General features: G+C 35.0%; 1 protein-coding gene across 1 annotated transcript in view; it reads left to right on the top strand.

Moving 5' to 3' along the window:
* Positions 1–22412, top strand: part of LOC133651073 (smoothelin-like protein 2) — a 34812-nt gene that overhangs the window by 1571 nt on the left and 10829 nt on the right. The window contains exons 1-3 of the mRNA XM_062048996.1: positions 1–2801; positions 19882–19924; positions 19982–20134. The exon at positions 1–2801 is cut by the window's left edge and continues 1571 nt beyond it. Of these exons, the coding sequence (XP_061904980.1) occupies positions 2367–2801; positions 19882–19924; positions 19982–20134 (631 nt within the window). The 5' untranslated portion in view covers positions 1–2366. The remainder of the gene's footprint in view (positions 2802–19881; positions 19925–19981; positions 20135–22412) is intronic.

Genomic DNA, 22412 nt, shown 5'->3' with positions numbered 1-22412 from the left:
TAGTACCGTATTTTTCGGAGTATAAGTCGCTCCGGAGTATAAGTCGCTCCGGAGTATAAGTCGCACCGGCCGAAAATGCATAATAACGAAGGAAAAAAACATATATAAGTCGCACTGGAGTATAAGTCGCATTTTTTGGGGAAATTTATTTGATAAAACCCAACACCAAGAATAGACATTTGAAAGGCAATTTGAAATAAATAAAGAATAGTGAACAACAGGGTGAATAAGTGTACGTTATATGACGCATAAATAACCAACTGGTATGTTAACGTAACATATTATGGTAAGAGTCATTCAAATAACTATAACATATAGAACATGCTATACGTTTACCAAACAATCTGTCACTCCTAATTGCTAAATCCCATGAAATCTTATACGTCTAGTCTCTTACGTGAATGAGATAAATAATATTATTTGATATTTTACGGTAATGTGTTAATAATTTCACACATAAGTCGCTCCTGAGTATAAGTCGTGAAAAAAACTGCGACTTATAGTCCGAAAAATACGGTAATTGATTTCAGGATGTATTTCGAATTGACTGGTATTTAAATAATTTCACCAATGTAGCGTCATTACTTTCCTTTCCCCCCCCCCCTTCCTTCCGCGATGATATGAATGCAGCACTGTTCTGCTAAAAATGCACAAATATTTCAGCTGTGATGTGATACTGGCAGACGGATTTGGATCTGCGGACAACGAGCCAGATTTGGTTCCCGGTGCCTTGTGGAATAAAAATATTTCTTTGTGTGACAAATCCCGGTGTGAAAGGAAAAAGTCGGCAGGCGGTGTTTACACTACGGTTATCATCACCAGCATATATATCATTAACTAAACAATGGCGTCTTCAATTTGCGTTGCTTAGAATTGATTAAATTGATTCTGGTTCATTTACTAGCATGGGTTTTACATTCGTGTTTTTAATCCACAATTTTTTTTGACGTAATTCATGGTTAGGCCATCAAAGAATGGATATAATAATGTCTTAAATTTGTTTGCTGTGCACTTTTTCTTTGTTTTAGTCGATTTTGTAGCTTTCGGAATTTTTTTCTTTTTAACACACGACGGGGTCTTTGAACGCACCACGGGCACAATCTTTTTACACTTCTTGCCCTCTCTCCCCGTTTTTTTTTTTTTTTAAAGCATTAAAAAAAAAAAAAATCCCCCACCAGTAAAATAATAGCAAAGAAATTGGATGGCATGGACCTTGTTTTGTAGTTAATTTTTTTTGGACTGGTTTTATGACAAAATCTGGAAATATCTTATGTGAAGCTGAGCTTTCATCTTCTACTTGTAAACTTGGAGCACCCCTTTAAAAGAAATCAATAAACTTGATTTGATAGTCTTTTGAATTTAAGCCTCAGCGTCCTCAATTCATAGAAAGTAGTAGTAGTAATTGAACATCTTGTCCCAAAATGAAATACTCATTATAGTGGCATCCTTTTTCTTCATCTTTAGCATCAAGGGTTGGAATTGGGGGTTAAATCACCAAAATGATTCCCCGAGCGCGGCCACCGCTGCTGCTCACTGCTCCCCTCACCTCCCAGGGGGTGGAACAAGGCGATGGGTCAAATGCAGAGAGTAATTTCACCACACCTAGTGTGTGTGTGACTATCAGTGGTACTTTAACTTTACCTTTCAGCTGTTATTCCACATCTCTTCCACTTTGAGGCACTGTTGAGTCAATCTGAAGCTGAGCTACTGGAAGAAGTTGCAAAATTCCTTCTTCTTGGCATCACAATTTGGACAATTGAATGGCTCCAACCTTGTTGGCACACTTCAATGGTTTTGGTGTGGCAGAAGAAGGCCATCAAAGACGTTTGGGATAAACTAGAATTTGCACCAATGGCAAAGAGTCCCAACATAAATATTCCTGGCCCCGCCTACTCATCTTCTTTGCCTACGCCCCCTGTAAGTCCCAAAATACATAGACAAACCTGTTGCTCTCAAACACAAATGAGCCACTGAGCTGGGGCAAAGACCGGGATGGGACAGAAGCCAGTTCCTTGCGGATGGTCGGTCTGAGCATGCATCCTTCCGTTTCATTTAAGGAACCTGATCCGATTGTGTGATGTTGCCCTCAGTGATGACTTGATATGGAGGTTTTTTTCCCATTATTTATAAATACCTTCTAAATAGAAGATAGAACAGAAAGAAGAGTCAAGTTGAAAGAAGTCCAACATCTTTGATTAGACTTTAATAAGTAGCTGGCAAGGACTTGTGATCCTTTTAATAGTTCAACCTGCTGGATTCTAAGTATGGACCAAGTAGGTATCTGTTGAAAGAGAAAGAACAAGAGAGTCCTAAATCGACAACACTTGCATCTGGATTCATCCCGGTGAGACTTCCCCAAAAAAGCCATGGACGAATGCGCCAAAGGTCCCACGGAGAAGCTGATGAACGAGGCTGTGGCCCGGTTCAACACCACCTTGCAGACGGCCGTGAAGGAAGTCCACGTGGACGTGAGCGCCTTCAAGCAGCGCATCGAGCAGCGTGTCGATGAAATGAGCAGCTCCAACCGGCCCCTGGTGGAAGCCGTTAACATGCTTCAGGAGGAGAACCTGCAGCTGCGCTCCAAGCTGGAGGCCCTGAGTCGCCTGGTGGAGAGTCTGGCCGGGGTGCAGATCGACAGGAGTTCCCCCGGTGGGTCGAAGGGGGCTAAGAGTGCGGAGAACGGACTTAAGGAGATGCAGTCCAGGAACCGGGAAGGCCAGAGGGGCCTGGTAGGTCTGGCTACATCCTCTGAAGAGTCAATCGGATCTGCATGGAGAGCGAAAAAACTGATGGCAATGAATGTGAGTATTCAAATGTTCCTATTACTTGGTCTTAAAAGAACCTAAAACTCTTATCAAAGAGACTTGAACCTGCAATCAGGTGCAAGTCCTGAATGTTTGCCTGAAGCAACTGTCTCTAGTTTTTAACTTGTAGGCGTTACTAAAACACTGTTTTCCCAAAGTATGTGGGCTGCCAACCGGGTTAAAAAAACAAACATTTTCAGAGTGTTGTAAAACTGGTTGTTAGGCATTCCTAAAACAAACCTGGACTTTTTTAGGAAGTTATTTGCTGTACCGTTCAACGAACTGATACCAGGTACTTGGTCCTAATGGTTATGCAAAAGAACAACTCCGAAAACAATTGCGCAAGTACCTGATATGCCACTACAGATCACTGCCAATCACCCAAGCAGGAACCACATTGAAACCCGAAACTTTCTGTAGGGTACTTAGACTTAGACTTCCTTTATTGTCATTCAAATTTGAACATTACAGTACAGTAAGAACGAAATTCCGTTGCATTAGCTCGTGGTAGTGCAGGATAAAAGAGTAAAAGGGTATAAAGTAGGGATGTCTGATAATGGCTTTTTGCCGATATCCGATATCCCCATATTGTCCAACTCTTAATTACAGATATATACAGTTGTGGAATTAACACATCATTATGCCTAATTTGGACAACCAGGTATGGTGAAGATAAGGTCCTTTTTGAAAAAATTAATAAAATAAGATAAATAAATTAAAAACATTTTCTTGAATAAAAAAGAAAGTAAAACAATATAAAAACAGTTACATACAAACTAGTAATTAATGAAAAGGAGTAAAATTAACTGTTAAAGGTTAGTACTATTAGTGGACCAGCAGCACGCACAATCATGTGTGCTTACGGACTGTATCCCTTGCAGACTGTATTGATATATAATGTAGGAACCAGAATATTAATAACAGAAAGAAACAACTAGAGATGTCCGATATTATCGGCCGATAAATGCTTTAAAATGTAATATCGGAAATTATCGGTATTGTGTTTTTATTATCGGTATCGTTTTTTTTTTTTGTTTTTTTTTTTTTAAATCAACATAAAAAACACAAGATACACTTACAATTAGTGCACCAACCCAAAAAACCTCCCTCCCCCATTCACACTCATTCACACAAAAGGGTTGTTTCTTTGTGTTATTAATATTCTGGTTCCTACATTATATATCAATATATATCAATACAGTCTGCAAGGGATACAGTCCGTAAGCACACATGATTGTGCGTGCTGCTGGTCCACTAATAGTACTAACCTTTAACAGTTAATTGTACAAATTTTCATTAATTATTAGTTTTATGTAATTGTTTTTATATTGTTTTACTTTCTTTTTTATTCAAGAAAATGTTTTTAATTTATTTATCTTATTTTATTTATTTATTTATTTTTAAAAGGACCTTATCTTCACCATACCTAGTTGTCCAAATTAGGCATAATAATGTGTTACTTCCACGACTGTATATATCGGTATCGGTAGATATCGGTATCGGTAATTAAGAGTTGGACAATATCGGAATATCGGATATCGGCAAAAATTCATTATCAGCATCCCTAGAAACAACCCTTTTGTGTGAATGAGTGTAAATGGGGGAGGGAGGTTTTTTGGGTTGGTGCACTAATTGTAAGTGTATCTTGTGTTTTTTATGTTGATTTAATTTTTTTTTAAAAACGATACCGATAATTTAAAAAAATGATACCGATAATTTCCGATATTACATTTTAAAGAATTTACTAGTATTAGACATCTCTAGTATAAAGGGTATTCACAAATTGTTTCCAATACCCAGTTGTGCGATTGCGCGAATGCCTGGTATGACACTACAGATTACTGCCAGTGATCAAAGAAGCAACCATAGGGAAAATTTTCTAAATAGCTACTTGCCTTCCATGGCAGGGACCTGGAATTTTTCAAATGATCCAACCAGGTAGCACAGTGAAACCTGTGACTTTTGAGATACGTTATTTGATGGACCATTACTAAATCTGAATGGCCACAAGGTATGCCGATATGATTGTGAATACCCAGTCAACGACTGCACGAATGCCAGGTATGACACTACAGATTACTGCCAGTTATCAAATTAGCAACAATGAAATCGGAACCTTTCTTGAAAAATAGTTCCAGCCAATCATCCGAGCAGAGTCACAGTGACAACTTAAGAAGGGTTTTAACCAAAATGACAGATTGATAGAGGTTTAGTGTGGACTGCCTAGACTTCATCCGGAAAGTATTGACAGCTCTTCACTTTTTCCACATTTTGTAATGTTACAACCTTATTCCAAAATGAAATAAATTCATTTTTGTCCTTAAAATTCTACAGACAATACCCCTTAATGACAATATGAAAACTTTTTTCTGAAAAATTGTTGCAAATTTATTAAAACTAAAACATCACATGTACATACGTATTCACAGTCTTTGCTCAATACTTTGTTCATGCACCTTTAGCAGCAATTACAGCCTCAAGCCTTTTTGAATATGATGCCACAAACTTGGCACACCCATCTTTTGGGCAGTTTCTCCCATTCCTCTTTGCAGCACCTCTCAAGCTCCATCAGGTTAGATCGTAAGCGTTGGTTTTCATCCAGAATGTCTCTGTACATTGCTGCATTCATCTTAGTCTAGTCAGGGAGGTGACCAAGAACCCGATGGTCACTCTGTTAGAGCTACAGCATTCCTCTGTGGAGAGAGGAGAACCTTCCAGAAGGACATTTCTGTGGAAAAAGTTTGCCAAAATTCACCTGAAAGACTCTTAGACCATGAGAAACAAAATCTCTGGTCCGATGAGACAAAGATTGAATTCTCAGGTGTGAATGTCAGGCATCATGTTTGGAGGAAACCAGGCCAAAACCATCCCTACAGTGAAGCATGGTGGTGGCGGCATCATGATGTGGGGATGGTTTTTCAGCGGCAGGAACTAGGAGACTAGTCAGGATAGAGGGAAAGATGAATGCAGCGATGTACAGAGACATCCTGGATGAAAACCAACACTTCCCATCCAACCTGATGGAGCTTGAGAGGTGCTGCAAAGAGGAATGGGAGAAACTGCCCAAAGATAGGTGTGCCAAGCTTGTGGCATTGTATTCAAAAAGACTTGAGGCTGTTATTTTTGCCAAAAGTGCATTAACAGAGTATTGAGCAAAGGCTGTTTTTTTTTTTAAATCTATTTTTAATACATTTGCAAAAAAAATAACTTTTCACCTTGACATTATGTGTAGAATTTTGAGGACAAAAATTAATTTATTCCATTTTTGGAAATAAAAAAAAGGTTATTTGCCTCATTGATCGTATTAAAAAAGACTTGAGGCTTTAATTACTGCCAAAGGTGCATCAACAGACAGAGTATTGAGCAAAGGCTGTTTTTTGTTTTGTTTTGTTTTTTTAATAAATTTGCAAAAATAAAAACTTTTCACATTGTCATTATGTGTAGAATTTTGAGGACAAAAATGAATTTATTCCATTTTGGAATAACATTACCTAATGTGGGGAAAGTGAAGCCCTGTGAATGCTTTCCTGGATGCACTGTAGGTTATTTAGTCACATGTTTGGTACGACACTACAGATTACTTGCAGTCCTCAAAGAAGCAAAAATCTGGAAATTAAATAAAAACATTTATTAAAAAAAAGGTTATTTGCCTTATTGATATTATTCAAAAAGACTTCGGGCTGTAATTATTGCCAAAGGTGCATCAACAGAGTATTGAGCAAATGCTGTTTTTTTAAAATCTATTTTTAATACATTTGCACAAAAAAAAAAAAAAAAAACTTTTCACATTGTCATTATGTGTAGAATTTTGAGGACAAAAATGAATTAATTCCACTTTGGAATAACATTACAAAATGTGGGCAAAGTGAAGCGCTGTGAATACTTTCCCGGATGCACTATAGGTTATTTAGTCACATGTTTGGTATGACACTACATATTACTTCCAGTCCTCAAAGAAGCAAAAATCTGGAAATTACATTTTTTTTAAAAAGGTTATTTGCCTTATTGATTGTATTAAAAAAGACTTCAGGCTGTAATTGCTGCCAAAGGTGCATCAACAGAGTATTGAACAGAGGCTGTTTTTTTTAATGCATTTTTAATAAATTTGCAAAAAATAAAAATAAAAAACTTTTTACATTGTCATTATGTGTAGAATTTTGAGGACAAAAATGAATTAATTCCACTTTGGAATAACATTACAAAATGTGGGGAAAGTGAAGCGCTGTGAATACTTTCCCGGATGCACTGTAGGTTATTTAGTCACATGTTTGGTACGACACTACAGATTACTTCCAATCCTCAAAAAAGCAAAAATCTGAAAATTAAATTAAAAAAAAAAAAGGTTATTTGCCTTATTGATCGTATTAAAAAAGACTTGAGGCTGTAATTTCTGCCAAAGGTGCATCAACAGAGTATTGAGCAAAGCCTATTTTTAATGTATTTTTAATAAATTTGCAAAAATAAAAACTTTTCACATTGTCATTATGTGTAGAATTTTGAGGACACAAATGAATTTATTCCGTTTTGGAATAACATTACAAAATGTGGGCAAAGTGAAGCGCTGTGAATACTTTCTCGGATGCACTGTAGGTTATTTAGTCACATGTTTGGTACGACACTACATATTACTTGCAGTCCTCAAAGAAGCAAAAATCTGGAAATTAAATAAAAACATTTATTAAAAAAATGGTTATTTGCCTTATTGATTAGTATTCAAAAAGACTTCGGGCTGTAATTATTGCCAAAGGTGCATCAACAGAATATTTAGCAATGGCTGTTTTTCTTTAATTTATTTTTAATAAATTTGCAAAATTAAAAATAAAAACTTTTCAAATTGTCATTACGTATAGAATTTTGAGGACAAAAATTTATTTATTCCACTTTGGAATAACATTACAAAATGTGGGGAAAGTGAAGCGCTGTGAATACTTTCCCGGATGCACTGTAGGTTATTTAGTCACATGTTTGGTACGACACTACATATTACTTCCAGTCCTCAAAAAAGCAAAAATCTGAAAATTAAATTTAAAAAAAAAAAAGGTTATTTGCCTTTTTGATTGTATTCAAAAAGACTTGAGACTGTAATTTCTGCCAAAGGTGCATCAACAGAGTGTTGAGCAAAGGCTGTTTTTTAGTGTATTTTTAATAAATTTGCAAAAATAAAAATATCAATTTTTTCACATTGTCATTATGTGTAGAATTTTGAGGACAAAAATGAATTTATTAAATTTTGGAATAACATTTTCAACCAAAATGAGGTTTAGTGGGCACCTCCCACTCTGCTTCCTTCTTTATTTAGTCTTGTGTTTCACCATCTATCATCCGTAATATCGTGATTATATCTTCACTCGTGTGATCGTGTTTCACCGGCGCACCACTGGTAGTACAATCTATCATCCGTAATATCGTGATTATATCTTCACTCGTATGAGTTCACACACTCCAGCCCCTTCATCGCGTGTCTTGCTTGCTATTATTACCGCAGCAGCCAAAAGGCCACGGCTATTTTTAGGGCCCACGCTTTGCAGCAGTGGAGTGTGGGGGGGGGGGTCTTCATCCGCTTTCCCCTGCGGCTGCGTCACATCCCTTTTTTAAACAATTATTTAATTTTTTTAAAGGCATACCGTCTATGCACATGAATGCGGCGTAGATCAGACTCCATACCTGGTCGGCGAGTAACTCGAAAAGGGCGCCTCAAATAGAACATCCAGTCCCCGTGTTGTGTTATGCATATCAGGACGTCGTGGGCCCCCTCAACGCAAAAATAAACCTCTTGTCACCTGATGGCCGAGGAATCTCGCCGCTCTCTGCCAGCCTGACTCAAATCTCTTAATGGAAAGTTGAATTACGTTGATCGCCCTGTCAACAACAAATACCCTGGCTGAGAGCGGAACCAGCTGTTCTTTACTTGAAACCTTTCCCGACGTTACATTTCTCTTTGAAACTATTGTGTCGACACGTCTTCCTAAAACACAGGTGTCAAACTCAAGGCCCGGGGGCCAGATGTGGCCCGCCACTTCATTTGATTTGGCCCTGGAAATAATATGCATCAATAAAGTACGGTAACTGTTCTTACTTAAATGTATTCTTTCTATTTTGGGAGGAAAAAAAATACATGTAATCCCAAATTATGTTGATTTAAATATTGTCTAATTATGCAAAAAATATATTATCAAACATTCAAACCATTTTTTTAATATAAATAAATACTAATAATAATTATTTCAAAGCAAGTTATCCATCAAATTGTGCAATGTAAAAGTAGCAATAGATTTCATGGTAAAATTGTGAAATTTACTGTGTTTTTTCTCTAAAAGGACAAAAAACAGTACTTTTTTTTTTTACTGTAATAAACTGTGGTGCCGTTTTGGCATTTACAGTATAACACCGAAAAATCTACAGTTGTTGATTTACGGGGGGAAAAAACCAACAACAAAAAAACTGGCAGCTCAGGTGCCAAAATTTACTGTAAAAATTGCAGGTTTTTTTATTTACAGTAAAAAAAAAAGTAAATATTACAGTAAAAAGCTGACAACTGAGCTGCCTTTTTAACCATAAAAACAGCAGTACTGCTTTTCCATTTACAGTAATATACACTCAATTTTGAGGTGAAATATATGTACTCCATGTAATCGCAAATTATGTTAACTTAGATATTGTCTAATTATGCAAAAATATATTATCAAACATTCAAACCAGTTTTTAAAAAGAAATAAATACTAATAATAATGATTTCAAAGCAAGTTATCCATCAAATTGTGCAATGTAAAAGTAGCAATAGATTTCATGGTAAAATTGTGAAATTTACTGTGGTTTTTCTCTAAAAGGAAAAAAAACAGTACTTTTTTTTACTGTAATAAACTGTGGTGCCGTTCTGGCATTTACAGTATAACACCGAAAAATCTACAGTTGTTGATTTACGGGGGGGGGGGGGGGGGAAACAACAAAAAAACTGCCAGCTCAGGTGCCAAAATGTACTGTAAAATTGCAGGGTTTTTTATTTACAGTAAAAAAAAAAAGTAAATATTACAGTAAAAAGCTGGCAACTGAGCTGCCTTTTTAACCATAAAAAGAGCAGTACTGCTTTTCCATTTACAGTAATATACACTCAATTTTGAGGTGAAATATATGTACTCCATGTAATCGCAAATTATGTTAACTTAGATATTGTCTAATTATGCAAAAATATATTATCAAACATTCAAACCATTTTTTAAATATAAATAAATACTAATAATAATTATTTCAAAGCAACTTATCCATCAAATTGTGCAATGTAAAAGTAGCAATAGATTTCATGGTAAAATTGTGAAATTTACTGTGTTTTTTCTCTAAATGGAAAAAAAAAACAGTACTTTTTTTTTACTGTAATAAACTGCGGTGCCGTTTTGGCATTTACAGTATAACACCGAAAAATCTACAGTTGTTGATTTACGGGGGGGAAAAAAACAACAACAAAAAAACTGGCAGCTCAGGTGCCAAAATTTACTGTAAAAATTGCAGGTTTTTTTATTTACAGTAAAAAAAAAAAAAAGTAAATATTACAGTAAAAAGCTGGCAACTGAGCTGTCTTTTTTAACCATAAAAACAGCAGTACTGCTTTTCCATTTACAGTAATATACACTCAATTTTGAGGTGAAATATATGTACTCCATGTAATCGCAAATTATGTTAACTTAGATATTGTCTAATTATGCAAAAATATATTATCAAACATTCAAACCAGTTTTTAAAAAGAAATAAATTCTAATAATAATGATTTCAAAGCAAGTTATCCATCAAATTGTGCAATGTAAAAGTAGCAATAGATTTCATGGTAAAATTGTGAAATTTACTGTGGTTTTTCTCTAAAAGGAAAAAAAACAGTACTTTTTTTTACTGTAATAAACTGTGGTGCCGTTTTGGCATTTACAGTAAAACACCGAAAAATCTACAGTTGTTGATTTACGGGGGGGGAAAAAACAACAACAAAAAAACTGCCAGCTCAGGTGCCAAAATGTACTGTAAAATTGCAGGGTTTTTTATTTACAGTAAAAAAAAAAGTAAATATTACAGTAAAAATCTGGCAACTGAGCTGCCTTTTTTAACCATAAAAACAGCAGTACTTCTTTTCTATTTACAGTAATATACACTCAATTTTGAGGTGAAATATATGTACTCCATGTAATCGCAAATTATGTTAACTTAGATATTGTCTAATTATGCAAAAATATATAATCAAACATTCAAACCAGTTTTTAAAAATAAATAAATACTAATAATAATTATTTCAAAGCAATATATCCATCAAATTGTGCAATGTAAAAGTAGCAATAGATTTCATGGTAAAATTGTAAAATTTACTGTGTTTTTTCTCTAAATGGAAAAAAAAAAACAGTACTTTTTTTTTACTGTAATAAACTTTGGTGCCGTTTTGGCATTTACAGTATAACACCGAAAAATCTACAGTTGTTGATTTACGGGGGGGGGGAAAAACAACAACAAAAAAACTGCCAGCTCAGGTGCCAAAATGTACTGTAAAATTGCAGGTTTTTTTATTTACAGTAAAAAAAAACATGTAAATATTACAGTAAAAATCTGGCAACTGAGCTGCCTTTTTTAACCATAAAAACAGCAGTACTTATTTTCTATTTACAGTAATATACACTCAATTTTGAGGTGAAATATATGTACTCCATGTAATCGCAAATTATGTTAACTTAGATATTGTCTAATTATGCAAAAATATATAATCAAACATTCAAACCAGTTTTTAAAAATAAATAAATACTAATAATAATGATTTCAAAGCAAGTTATTCATCAAATTGTGCAATGTAAAAGTAGCAATAGATTTCATGGTAAAATTGTGAAATTTACTGTGTTTTTTACAGCATTTTTCTCTAAATGAAAAAAAAACAGTACTTTTTTCACTTTGGTGCTGTTTTGGCATTTCCAGTAATACACCGAAAAATCTACAGTTGTTGATTTGCGGTTAAAAAAAAAAATCAATAAAAAAACTGGCAGCTCAGGTGCCAAAATTTACTGTAAAATTGCTTTTTTTTTTTAATTTACAGTAAAAAACTAATGTAAATATTACAGTAAAATGCTGGCAACTGAGCTGCCTTTTTTAACAATAAAAACAGCAGTACTTCTTTTCTATTTACAGTAATATACACTCAATTTTGAGGTGAAATATATGTACTCCATGTAATCGCAAATTATGTTAACTTAGATATTGTCTAATTATGCAAAAATATATTATCAAACATTCAAACCAGTTTTTAAAAAGAAATGAATACTAATAATAATTATTTCAAAGCAAGTTATCCATCAAATTGTGCAATGTAAAAGTAGCAATAGATTTCATGGTAAAATTGTGAAATTTACTGTGTTTTTTCTCTAAAAGGACAAAAAACAGTACTTTTTTTTTACTGTAATAAACTTTGGTGCCGTTTTGGCATTTACAGTATAACACCGAAAAATCTACAGTTGTTGATTTACAGGGGGGGAAAAAACAACAACAAAAAAAACTGGCAGCTCAGGTGCCAAAATTTACTGTAAAATTGCAGGTTTTTTTATTTACAGTAAAAAAAAAAACATGTAAATATTACAGTAAAAAGCTGGCAACTGAGCTGCCTTTTTAACCATAAAAACAGCAGTACTTCTTTTCTATTTACAGTAATATACACTCAATTTTGAGGTGAAATATATGTACTCCATGTAATTGCAAATTATGTTAACTTAGATATTGTCTAATTATGCAAAAATATATTATCAAACATTCAAACCAGTTTTTAAAAAGAAATAAATACTAATAATTATTTCAAAGCAAGTTATCCATCAAATTGTGCAATGTAAAAGTATCAATAGATTTCATGGTAAAATTGTGAAATTTCCTGTGTTTTTTTACAGCATTTTTCTCTAAATGAAAAAAAACTGTACTTTTTTACTGTAATAAACTGTGGTGCCGTTTTGGCATTTACAGTAATACACTGAAAAATCTACAGTTGTTGATTTGCGGTAAAAAAAATAAAAAAAAACTGGCAGCTCAGGTGCCAAACTTTTACTGTAAAATTTTAGTTTTTTGTATTTACAGTAAAAAAAACAAATGTAAATATTACAGTAAAAATCTGGCAACTGAACTGCCTTTTTTTTTTACCATAAAAACAGCAGTACTGTTTTTCCATTTACAGTAATATACACTAAATTTTGAAGTGATGTGTACTCCATGTAATCACAAATTATGTTAACTTAGATATTGTCTAATTATGCAAAAATATATCATCTAACATTCAAACCAGTTTTGAAAAAGAAATAAATACTAATAATAATGATTTCAAAGCAAGTTATCCATCAAATTGTGCAATATAAAAGTAGCAATAGATTTCATGGTAAAATTGTGGAATTTACTGTGGTTTTTACAGCATTTTTCTCTAAATGGAAAAAAAAAAGCAGTACTTTTTTTACTGTAATAAACTGTGGTGCCGTTTTGGCATTTACAGTAATACACCAAAAAATCTACAGTTTTTGATTTGCGGTAAAAAAAACAACAACAACAAAAACAAGACAAAAAACTGGCCAAAATTTTACTGTAAAATTGCAGGTTTTTTATTTACAGCAAAACAACTAATGTAAATTTTACGGTAAAATTCTGGCAACTGAGCTGCCTTTTTTTAAACCATAAAAACAGCAGTACTGTTTTTCCATTTACAGTAATATACACTACATTTTGAGGTGAAATATGATGATGTACTCCATGTAATCACAAATTATGTTCATTTAACTGAGCTGCCTTTTTTAACCATGAAAACAGCAGTGCTCAGGTGCCAAAGTTTTACTGTAAAATTGCAGTTTTTTCTTTTTTACAGTAAAAAAACAAATGTAAAGTTTACAGTAAAATTCTGGCAACTGAGCTGCCTTTTTTAACCATAAAAACAGCAGTACTCTTCATATCGAGTAAGAGCACGCCAGCAGCAGGCATGCTAATCACTAAGCTAGTGATGTGTATTTCTGGTCTTGTCACCCTCTTCCGGGCAGAAGGGCGACACAGCAGTGCGGTTGGATCAAAAGAGACGTTGGAGACGGTTTGCTAAACAAAAAGTTGCTTTATTACAATCGAGCATCATTATACAGGACTGCAGTACCTGGAGGAGATCAAGTGAAAAAAAACAAGGCACTCCTAACTTGGAGAAGCCAAAACATCAATTGTTGTATTCCTCCTTTCTGTCTCTGGGTGTGTGCTAAGTCAGGACAGCACATCCTGACCATAAAAGGAGAAGTTCATGTGTAAGTGTCTGAAAAACAACTGCTCTTAATCATAACTTAAATATTGGCGTTGGGCTGAACATGTAGTCTCTTCTCAAGGATAGGGCTATCACTTTTGCATTCCAAAGTCCCAATTAGGGCCTCTTTCCTACGAGAAGTGATCCAATCCACCTGCGAGTATCAAACTAAGGGGCCTTATCTTACTATGTGCTCAAACTGAAATACCACTATTTAATTCAACTCGGTGGTTTGCTTTCTCCAAGATGAATATGAACATTCACCATATGCAAAACATAATATGAGTTAATGAATTCGCTTAATTAGCTTGAAGGAGCACACAAAATAAGTGCTCACGAAATCATCTTCAAAGCCCACACTTGAGAACTTTCAGTTTTGGTTGATTTTGGCGGCGCCAGTGGACCAAAGGGGTAGTGTTTTGCCAGACTAGTGCATATGGCGTCAAAACTGCCATAATGTCCGCTGTAATATTGGCACAAATATTAGGTCTCTAATGGCTATGCAGATGTTAAATAGCAGACGCAATCAAGAAATTATCTTGGATTGCGCTACAAATATGACGCTACTACCAAGAATGTATCTGGGGCGGATGCAGGTCCGTAGCAAAGAAAGGCTGGCGGGAGAGGTATTTCGAAGGAAGTAGTGTGGAACTGCGAACTATCAAGCTGGTGACTATTTATTTCCGATAGCTAACATTAGCATTATCATTTTGATTTGAGCGTCGATAGTCGCTTGCTAGTTTAGCAGGAACAGAACCAAGGCCTCGTCATATTTGAACTCACGGCAGTGAGTGAAAGCCGGGGGCAGTGTTGATCCTGACTGTAGGCACAACTTTTCGTTTCTTTGGTCGAGCTTCGGCCATGATAGCGGTAATCGCATGTAGGCGTTCGCATCGACTTTAATCTTTTAGACGAATGGAGAAAGGTCAACGTTGCTAAGTGCCAGTATAGGCGATACAGACCCCTTCAGGCCATGACACAGGTCTCATTCAACTAGTTCTAAGTCCATGTATCGTCCCAAAAGTTCTGAAGTATTTTATTAAGGTTGAAAAGTTACTTAGTGTTGCTTTAGGAAGTCAGAAATAAACTAATGGCTTCACATGTCGCCGTGGTTGTCAAGCTTCATACCGAGTACCACCAGTTTTGCTACTTTCCTGGCTTGTACTCAACAGGAATTAACTTAAATCGGTGCCCCACGTGCCGCGGTTTGACAATCCCTGATCCATGCGATTGTTTTGACCGGTCACACTGTTGACATGCTTCCAAGAAGTCCGTGGTGCTGAACCCGGGCCCCGGGTTTAAAGGGATTACGGCTTCAGACAGAACCTGACAGTGTGATATCCTACAGAGGCTACTGTTGGAGCCCGCAGATCAACATGGTGCTAACCTCCAAGGGGGTGGGGTGGGGGGGGGGAGTTGACGGATTGGCTACAATCGCACTATAGCTGGAAAAGCAAAATGGATGCGGTGTTTCGGAGGAGCGCGTAAAGGCCACGCTCCAGGGCGATATACTTAGGAGATGCTCGGTTTCACTACCCCCCGATTTGGGCCTATATCGGGACGTAAAAGCAGAAAGGAAACACTCGCAAAGGGGGCCGATTGCGACATCTAAAATAGCCCCGCAGCGTGAACATGAGTTTTGCTGGCCGCAGCTGTCACTGCAGGAGAAACCCTTCAGCTGCTTGAGACGTTAGCGCTTGTTCAGAGAGATAAAGGCCCAATTATTTGGATGAAATAGTCCTCTACCACTAGAGAGGTTTTGGACTATATTCACATCCTGCGTGTTCATAACGAGGGCTGCAGCTATCAAATATTTTAGTAATCTAATCGATTTGTTCGTTTGAGTAATCGAGTAATCAGATAAAACACGATTTATAGCAGGCGTGTCAAACTAGTTTTCATTGAGGGCCACATCGCAGTTATGGTTGCCCTCACAGGGCCTGTTTTAACAGTAATAATATACATTATGAATATAAATGTGTGTATTTAAAACATGTGTATAATTGTCTGTCTTTTTTTATGTACGCTGTACAAAACCAAATCTTTAGATTGTACTAGGGTTGTACGGTATACCGGTATTACTATAGTACCGCGATACTAATGAATCATATTCGGTACTATACCGCCTCTGAAAAGTACCAGTCCCGCCTCCAAACAACAGAAGAATAAGTGATTATTACATTTTAACAGAAGTGTAGATAGAACATGTTAAAAGAGAAAGTAAGCAGATATTAACAGTAAATGAACAACTAGATTAATAATTCATTTTCTACCACTTGTCCTTAATAATTTTGACAAAATAATAGAATGGAAAATGACAAAATTAGGACTAAATTACTATATTAGGAGCCTTTGTTTGCTTACTTCCTACTAAAAGACAAGTTGTCTTGTATGTTCACTATTTTATTTAAGGACTTAACTGCAACATATCTGTAATGTACCCGAAGATTTTTTTATTAAAATAAAGCCAATAATGCAATTTTTTTGTGGTCCCCTTTACTTAGAAAAGTATCGAAATAATTTTGGTATCGGTACCAAAATATTGGTATCTGGACAATACTAGATTGTACTGTATAAAACTAGCAGCTCAGTCGCCACAATTTTACCATAATATTTGCATTGTTTTTTTTTACAGCATATAAAATAAAAAAAATACATGGAATTAAATTAAATGGAATGGAAAAACAGTACCACTGGGTTTTTTTAATGTATAAATTCATGCTAGTTTTTTATACTGTAAAATCTACGGTTGTTGTGTTTTATAGTGTATTATTACTCTATATTGAAAGTGGATTTTACTGTAAAAAAATGTTACTGTAAAAAATGTTTGTTGGATTACTTGCTTTGAAATCATAAGTCAAGCAGATATTTAAGTATTTTTCTTTATTTGAACAATAAAATTGTTTTGAAATGTATGATGGTATAATATTTTCTTTTATTATTAGGGATGATTAAAGTGTAAATATATGTAACTGTACAAGGTACATTTATTTTTGTAATACATTTATTAAAAAAGATAAGGAACTTTGTTTACACATATTATTTCCACGCTTTCGGGGGCCACACAAATTTATGTGGCGGGCCAGATCTGGCCCCCGGGCCTTGAGTTTGACGCCTGTGCTTTATAGCCTCAACGCATATTTTAGGGGAAATTGTTGAGACAAAACAGTTGTTCTGCTTGCCATAACCGTTATTCTTATTTCTAATACACACATTGAAGTTGCACTTTTATCATGTGTGCATTAATACAAAAAAAAATTCTAAGAATCCCAGCTGTTCACCGCCACACAGGACACGACTCTCACACACCACCGCTCTCATGAACTCTCTATTGCAGCAGCCACACGGAAACTATGTTTTCAATGCAGTCTTGATTTCATCCATTTTCATCAGTTGCGCTCATTTAACGATCAATCGAAGCAACAGAATTTAAATGGAAGTTTTTTTTACAATCAACTTAATCGATTAACTGTTTCAGCGTTATTTATAACATCGCTTGACATCTCAATGTGGGCCAAAAATGTCAACTCTATAAAAAGCAGAGCAAAATAAATTTAGTATAATCATATTTGTTTAAAAAAATATATTATTTAAGAACAGAAAAAAACATTAATATATATATACCTTGTTGGTGATAATTGTAGTAACAGTAATATACTTTTAAACACCGGTAACTGTAATAAATACAGTACATATTTTTAATATATTCAAATAGTAGTACAGCTATTTTTTGTTGAAAGGGAACATTGTATAAAGTATGTAAAAATGTATGAATTGAGTATATTTTTTTTATCATTAAATAATACATTTTTACTATATTAAAAAAAAAAAAAAAAAAAGATGAGTGGAAACATTTATGAAATTAACATTCAAATTAGAATTGTCCAAAATAACAAGTTAAGTCATGTGATTAATCACAAAAAATTATCACATTAATCACGCATGTACACTGCATTTTTTTTACCACACATGCCGCAAATTTCACCTTCAATATACACCCAGACGGGACTTTAGATAAAACTAAGTTTTGAACAAATAAATAATGTGCATTTAAGTAATACGTTTAAGAAAAGCTCCTGTATGAAATTATGCCGATAAAGTTGCATTTGTGTCCAAATATTGGGCTCTTTTTTCTGGTTCATTTAAATTATGCAAGGTAATATTAACCTCTTATTAGTAATTGTGTTTCCAAATTCAAAAGTGTGATTAACCATGATTAATCCAAAGTAAAAGTTTGATTAATCGCGATTAATCCAAATTTCGAAGTGTGATTGATCATGATTAATCCAAATTCAAAAGTGTGATTATCACGATTAATCCAAATTAAAAAGTGTGCTCAATCATGATTAATCCAAATTCAAAAGTGTGATTAATCAGGATCAAATTCAGAAGTGTGATTAATCACGATTAATCCAAATTCAAACGTGTGCTCAATCATGATTAGTCCAAATTGAAATGAGTGATTAATCATGATCCAAATTCAGAAGTGTGATTAATCATGATTAATCCAAAGTCAAAAATGTGATTATTCTGATTAAAATATTTAGTAATTTTAAATTATGCAAACTAATATTATCCTCTAATTAGTAATTGTTAATCCAAATTCAAAAGGTTGATTAACCATGATTAATCCATAGTAAAAGTTTGATTAATCATGATTAATCCAAATTTCGAAGTGTGATTGATCTTGATTAATCCAATTTAAAAAGGGTGATTAATCCAAATTCAAAAGTGTGATTATCACGATGAATCCAAATTAAAAAGGGTGATTAATCCAAATTCAAAAAGTGTGCTTAATGAATTTGGATCATGATTAATCACACTTCTAAATTTGGATTAATCATGATCCAAATTCATAGGTGTGCTCAATCATGATTAATCCAAATTCAAAAGTGTCATTAATCATGATCCAAATTCAGAAGTGTGATTAATCATGATTAATCCAAATTCAAAAGTGTTATTAATCATGATCCAAATTCAGAAGTGTGATTAATCCAAATTCATAAGTGTGATTATCCTGTTTAGAATATTTAGTAATTTGACAGCATTCATCAAAATACATTAAAACATATTTCACAGGTTAAGGAAAATAATAATTAAACATATGTTTTATTTCCCTTGGCCCATGCAAATTACTTAAAATAATTTTGTGGACACATGTGAAGAAGAAGGCATCACACAAGTATAAGCCAGGAATTTCGGGTAACATAAAAGAAAAAAATATACAGAAGAAGATTTTTTAAATAGTTAAAAAATATACTGAACATTTCATTTTAATGTTTTTTTATTTAACCTGGTAAAAACTCATTGAGATTAAAATGAGCTGGGCAGCAAAAACAGTTTTCATTAATACATAGAACAAAAACAATTAAAAGTATGGGTTACTTACAACATAAACACACAATAGGAGAAATATCAAATGTTTCAGTAAAAGCAATTTAAAAACAATGTATTTGAATGTTTTCTCAACATTTAAAGTGTAGGTAAAACGCCATAGACATTTCCAGGATGTATACTTTGTGCTCTTCTCCCAGCGTATATTTAGCATCCTGGGCTTAAAATACTAGCGTGGAATAATGCTATTCCGCCATGAGAGGATAGACCTCGGAACGCCAACAGTCAACAAGAGTTGTGGCGTTGCTAAGGCCCGCACGCAAATAAACAGACGGCAGCTGCTGCGTGTTACATCACGCGTGTCTTCTAAAGCATCTTTTCGCCATGACCCCTAACCCTCCTTTAGGACCCCGGATTATAGAAATGTATTTCAAACATCTTAATTATGAATGTTTAATACTGTTGTTTTGTTCCCGTCAGGGGGTGGAGACCAAGGTAACGGAACAGCGGAACGGAACGCAAGGTGAGCTCCAGTTAACCAGTTGAATGAATCCTAAATTAATCCCCATACACACCTCAGCCCAGGGGCAGCTTGGTGGTCTCTTCGAACCTCACCTTCCCATCACCGCCGTGACAAAAATCAGCTCGGAAGCTCCGGCCGTCGCCCACTCCCCTGTTTCCGTGTCGAAAACCACGACGGAAACCACAGTAAAATCATTCATACATAAAACTGGTAAGTAGGAATCGTATGAAAAGTGATAAAAAAAAATCTGCTTAATTAATACAATTAACCAAATAATCATTCAAAAAGCGCCAACAATACTCCATTTATATTTTGTGACTTGAATATTAACTAAATATTAGTGATATTGTTATTATAAGCGCTAACGCAGATGAACAATTTATAAGGGCGACATGATCACTTCCGTGTCTCCCTATGTTTACATCATCGCATGGTCTGCTGCTTCCTCGCTTCCTTGCTCCCTGTAAGTTTATTGTAGGTCATTAAAGGCCTACTGAAAGCCACTACTACCGACCACGCAGTCTGATAGTTTATATATCAATGATGAAATCTTAACATTGCAACACATGCCAATACGGCCGGGTTAACTTATAAAGTGACATTTAAAATTTCCCGGGAAATATCCGGCTGAAACGTTGCGGTATGATGACGTATGCGCGTGACGAAGTCAGTTTAACGGAAGTTATGGTACCCCGTAGAATCCTATACAAAAAGCTCTGTTTTCATTTCATAATCCCACAGTATTCTGGACATCTTTTGCAATTTGTTTAATGAACAATGAAGGCTGCAAAGAAGACAGTTGTAGGTGGGATCGGTGTATTAGCAGCGGACTACAGCAACACAACCAGGAGGACTTTGTTGGAGAGCAGACGCGCTAGCCGGCGACCTCACCTTGACTTCCTACGTCTCCGGGCCGCCAAACGCATCGGGTGAAGTCCTTCGTCCTTCCGCCGATCGCTGGAACGCAGGTGAGCACGGGTGTTGATGAGCAGATGAGGGCTGGCTGGCGTAGGTGGAGAGCTAATGTTTTTAGCATAGCTCTGTGCGGTCCGGTTGCTAAGTTGCTAAGTTAGCTTCAATGGCGTCGTTAGCACAGCATTGTTAACCTTCGCCAGCCTGGAAAGCATTAACCGTGTATTTACATGTCCACGGTTTAATAGTATTGTTGATTTTTCTATCCATCCTTCCAGTCAGGGGTTTATTTTTTTTGTTTCTATATGCAGTTAAAGCACGATGCTATCACGTTAGCTCGTAGCTAAAGCGTTTCGCCGATGTATTGTCGTGGAGATAAAAGGCACTAAATGTCCATTTCGCGTTCTCGACTCTCATTTTCAAGAGGATATAGTATCCCAGGTGGTTTAAAATACAAATCCGTGATCCACAATAGAAAAAGGAGAGAGTGTGGAATCCAATGAGCCAGCTTGTACCTAAGTTACGGTCAGAGCGAAAAAAAATATGTATTTCACTGCATTCTAGTCCGTCACTCTAACGTTCCTCGTCCACGAATCTTTCATCCTCGCTCAAATTAATGGGGTAATGGTCCGAATCGCTCTAGCTGCGTTGAAAACAATAGGAAAATATGAGGGAGTGAACAACTGACAACGTCACGCTACTTCCGGTAGGGGCAAGGTTTTTTTTAATCAGAGACCAAAAGTTGCAAACTTTATCGACGTTGTTCTCTACTAAATCCTTTCAGCAAAAATATGGCAATATCGCAAAATGATCAAGTACGACACATAGAATGGATCTGCTATTCCCGTTTAAATAAAAAAAATTCATTTCAGTAGGCCTTTAAACATGCCTCTCACCTGGAAAGTAGTAGTGTACAGCTCCACTAATGGACATTGGAGTGTTACTTTCAAAGGCAAAATTAAAGTATTGCTAGAAACATAATTTTATATGAGACTTTATTGTATTATATGTATAGTACATGTTCCCAAAAAGAAAAAAAGCATAAAACACAGTATATTTAAATATACTAAATGTAAAAAAAAGGGAATAAATATTCAAAATAAGATCATTAAATGAAATCTAGTTTGGTTACGCCATCATGAGCGCAACACAAGGTTGTAAAAGTCTCAACTACAATTCTAAATAAGATGTCAAAAGCAAACTGAAATCAAATACACACAGCTTAAAGATTGATCAATACCTATTTAAATTTAGTAATACATAAATATGATTTATCAAAATATAAAAGAATTATACCTGAACAGAACGCTCATGATGGTTACACTAAAACGTGACTCTATGAATCGCGTTTTTCCAAGTTTTTGGGGCATTTTTATGCTATTTCCAAGCATCTCCTTTTTATTATCGTTGATTTTAAATGGTCAAACTAATGCATATTATACAAACCCCGTTTCCATATGAGTTGGGAAATTGTGTTAGATGTAAATATAAACGGAATACAATGATTTGCAAATCCTTTTCAACCCATATTCAGTTGAATGCACTACAAAGATAAGATATTTGATGTTGGTCCTAA

This window comes from Entelurus aequoreus, linkage group LG05 (genome assembly GCF_033978785.1).
Source record: "Entelurus aequoreus isolate RoL-2023_Sb linkage group LG05, RoL_Eaeq_v1.1, whole genome shotgun sequence".
Taxonomy (NCBI): Eukaryota; Metazoa; Chordata; class Actinopteri; order Syngnathiformes; family Syngnathidae; genus Entelurus; species Entelurus aequoreus.
This window is presented reverse-complemented; position numbering and strand designations above follow the sequence as displayed.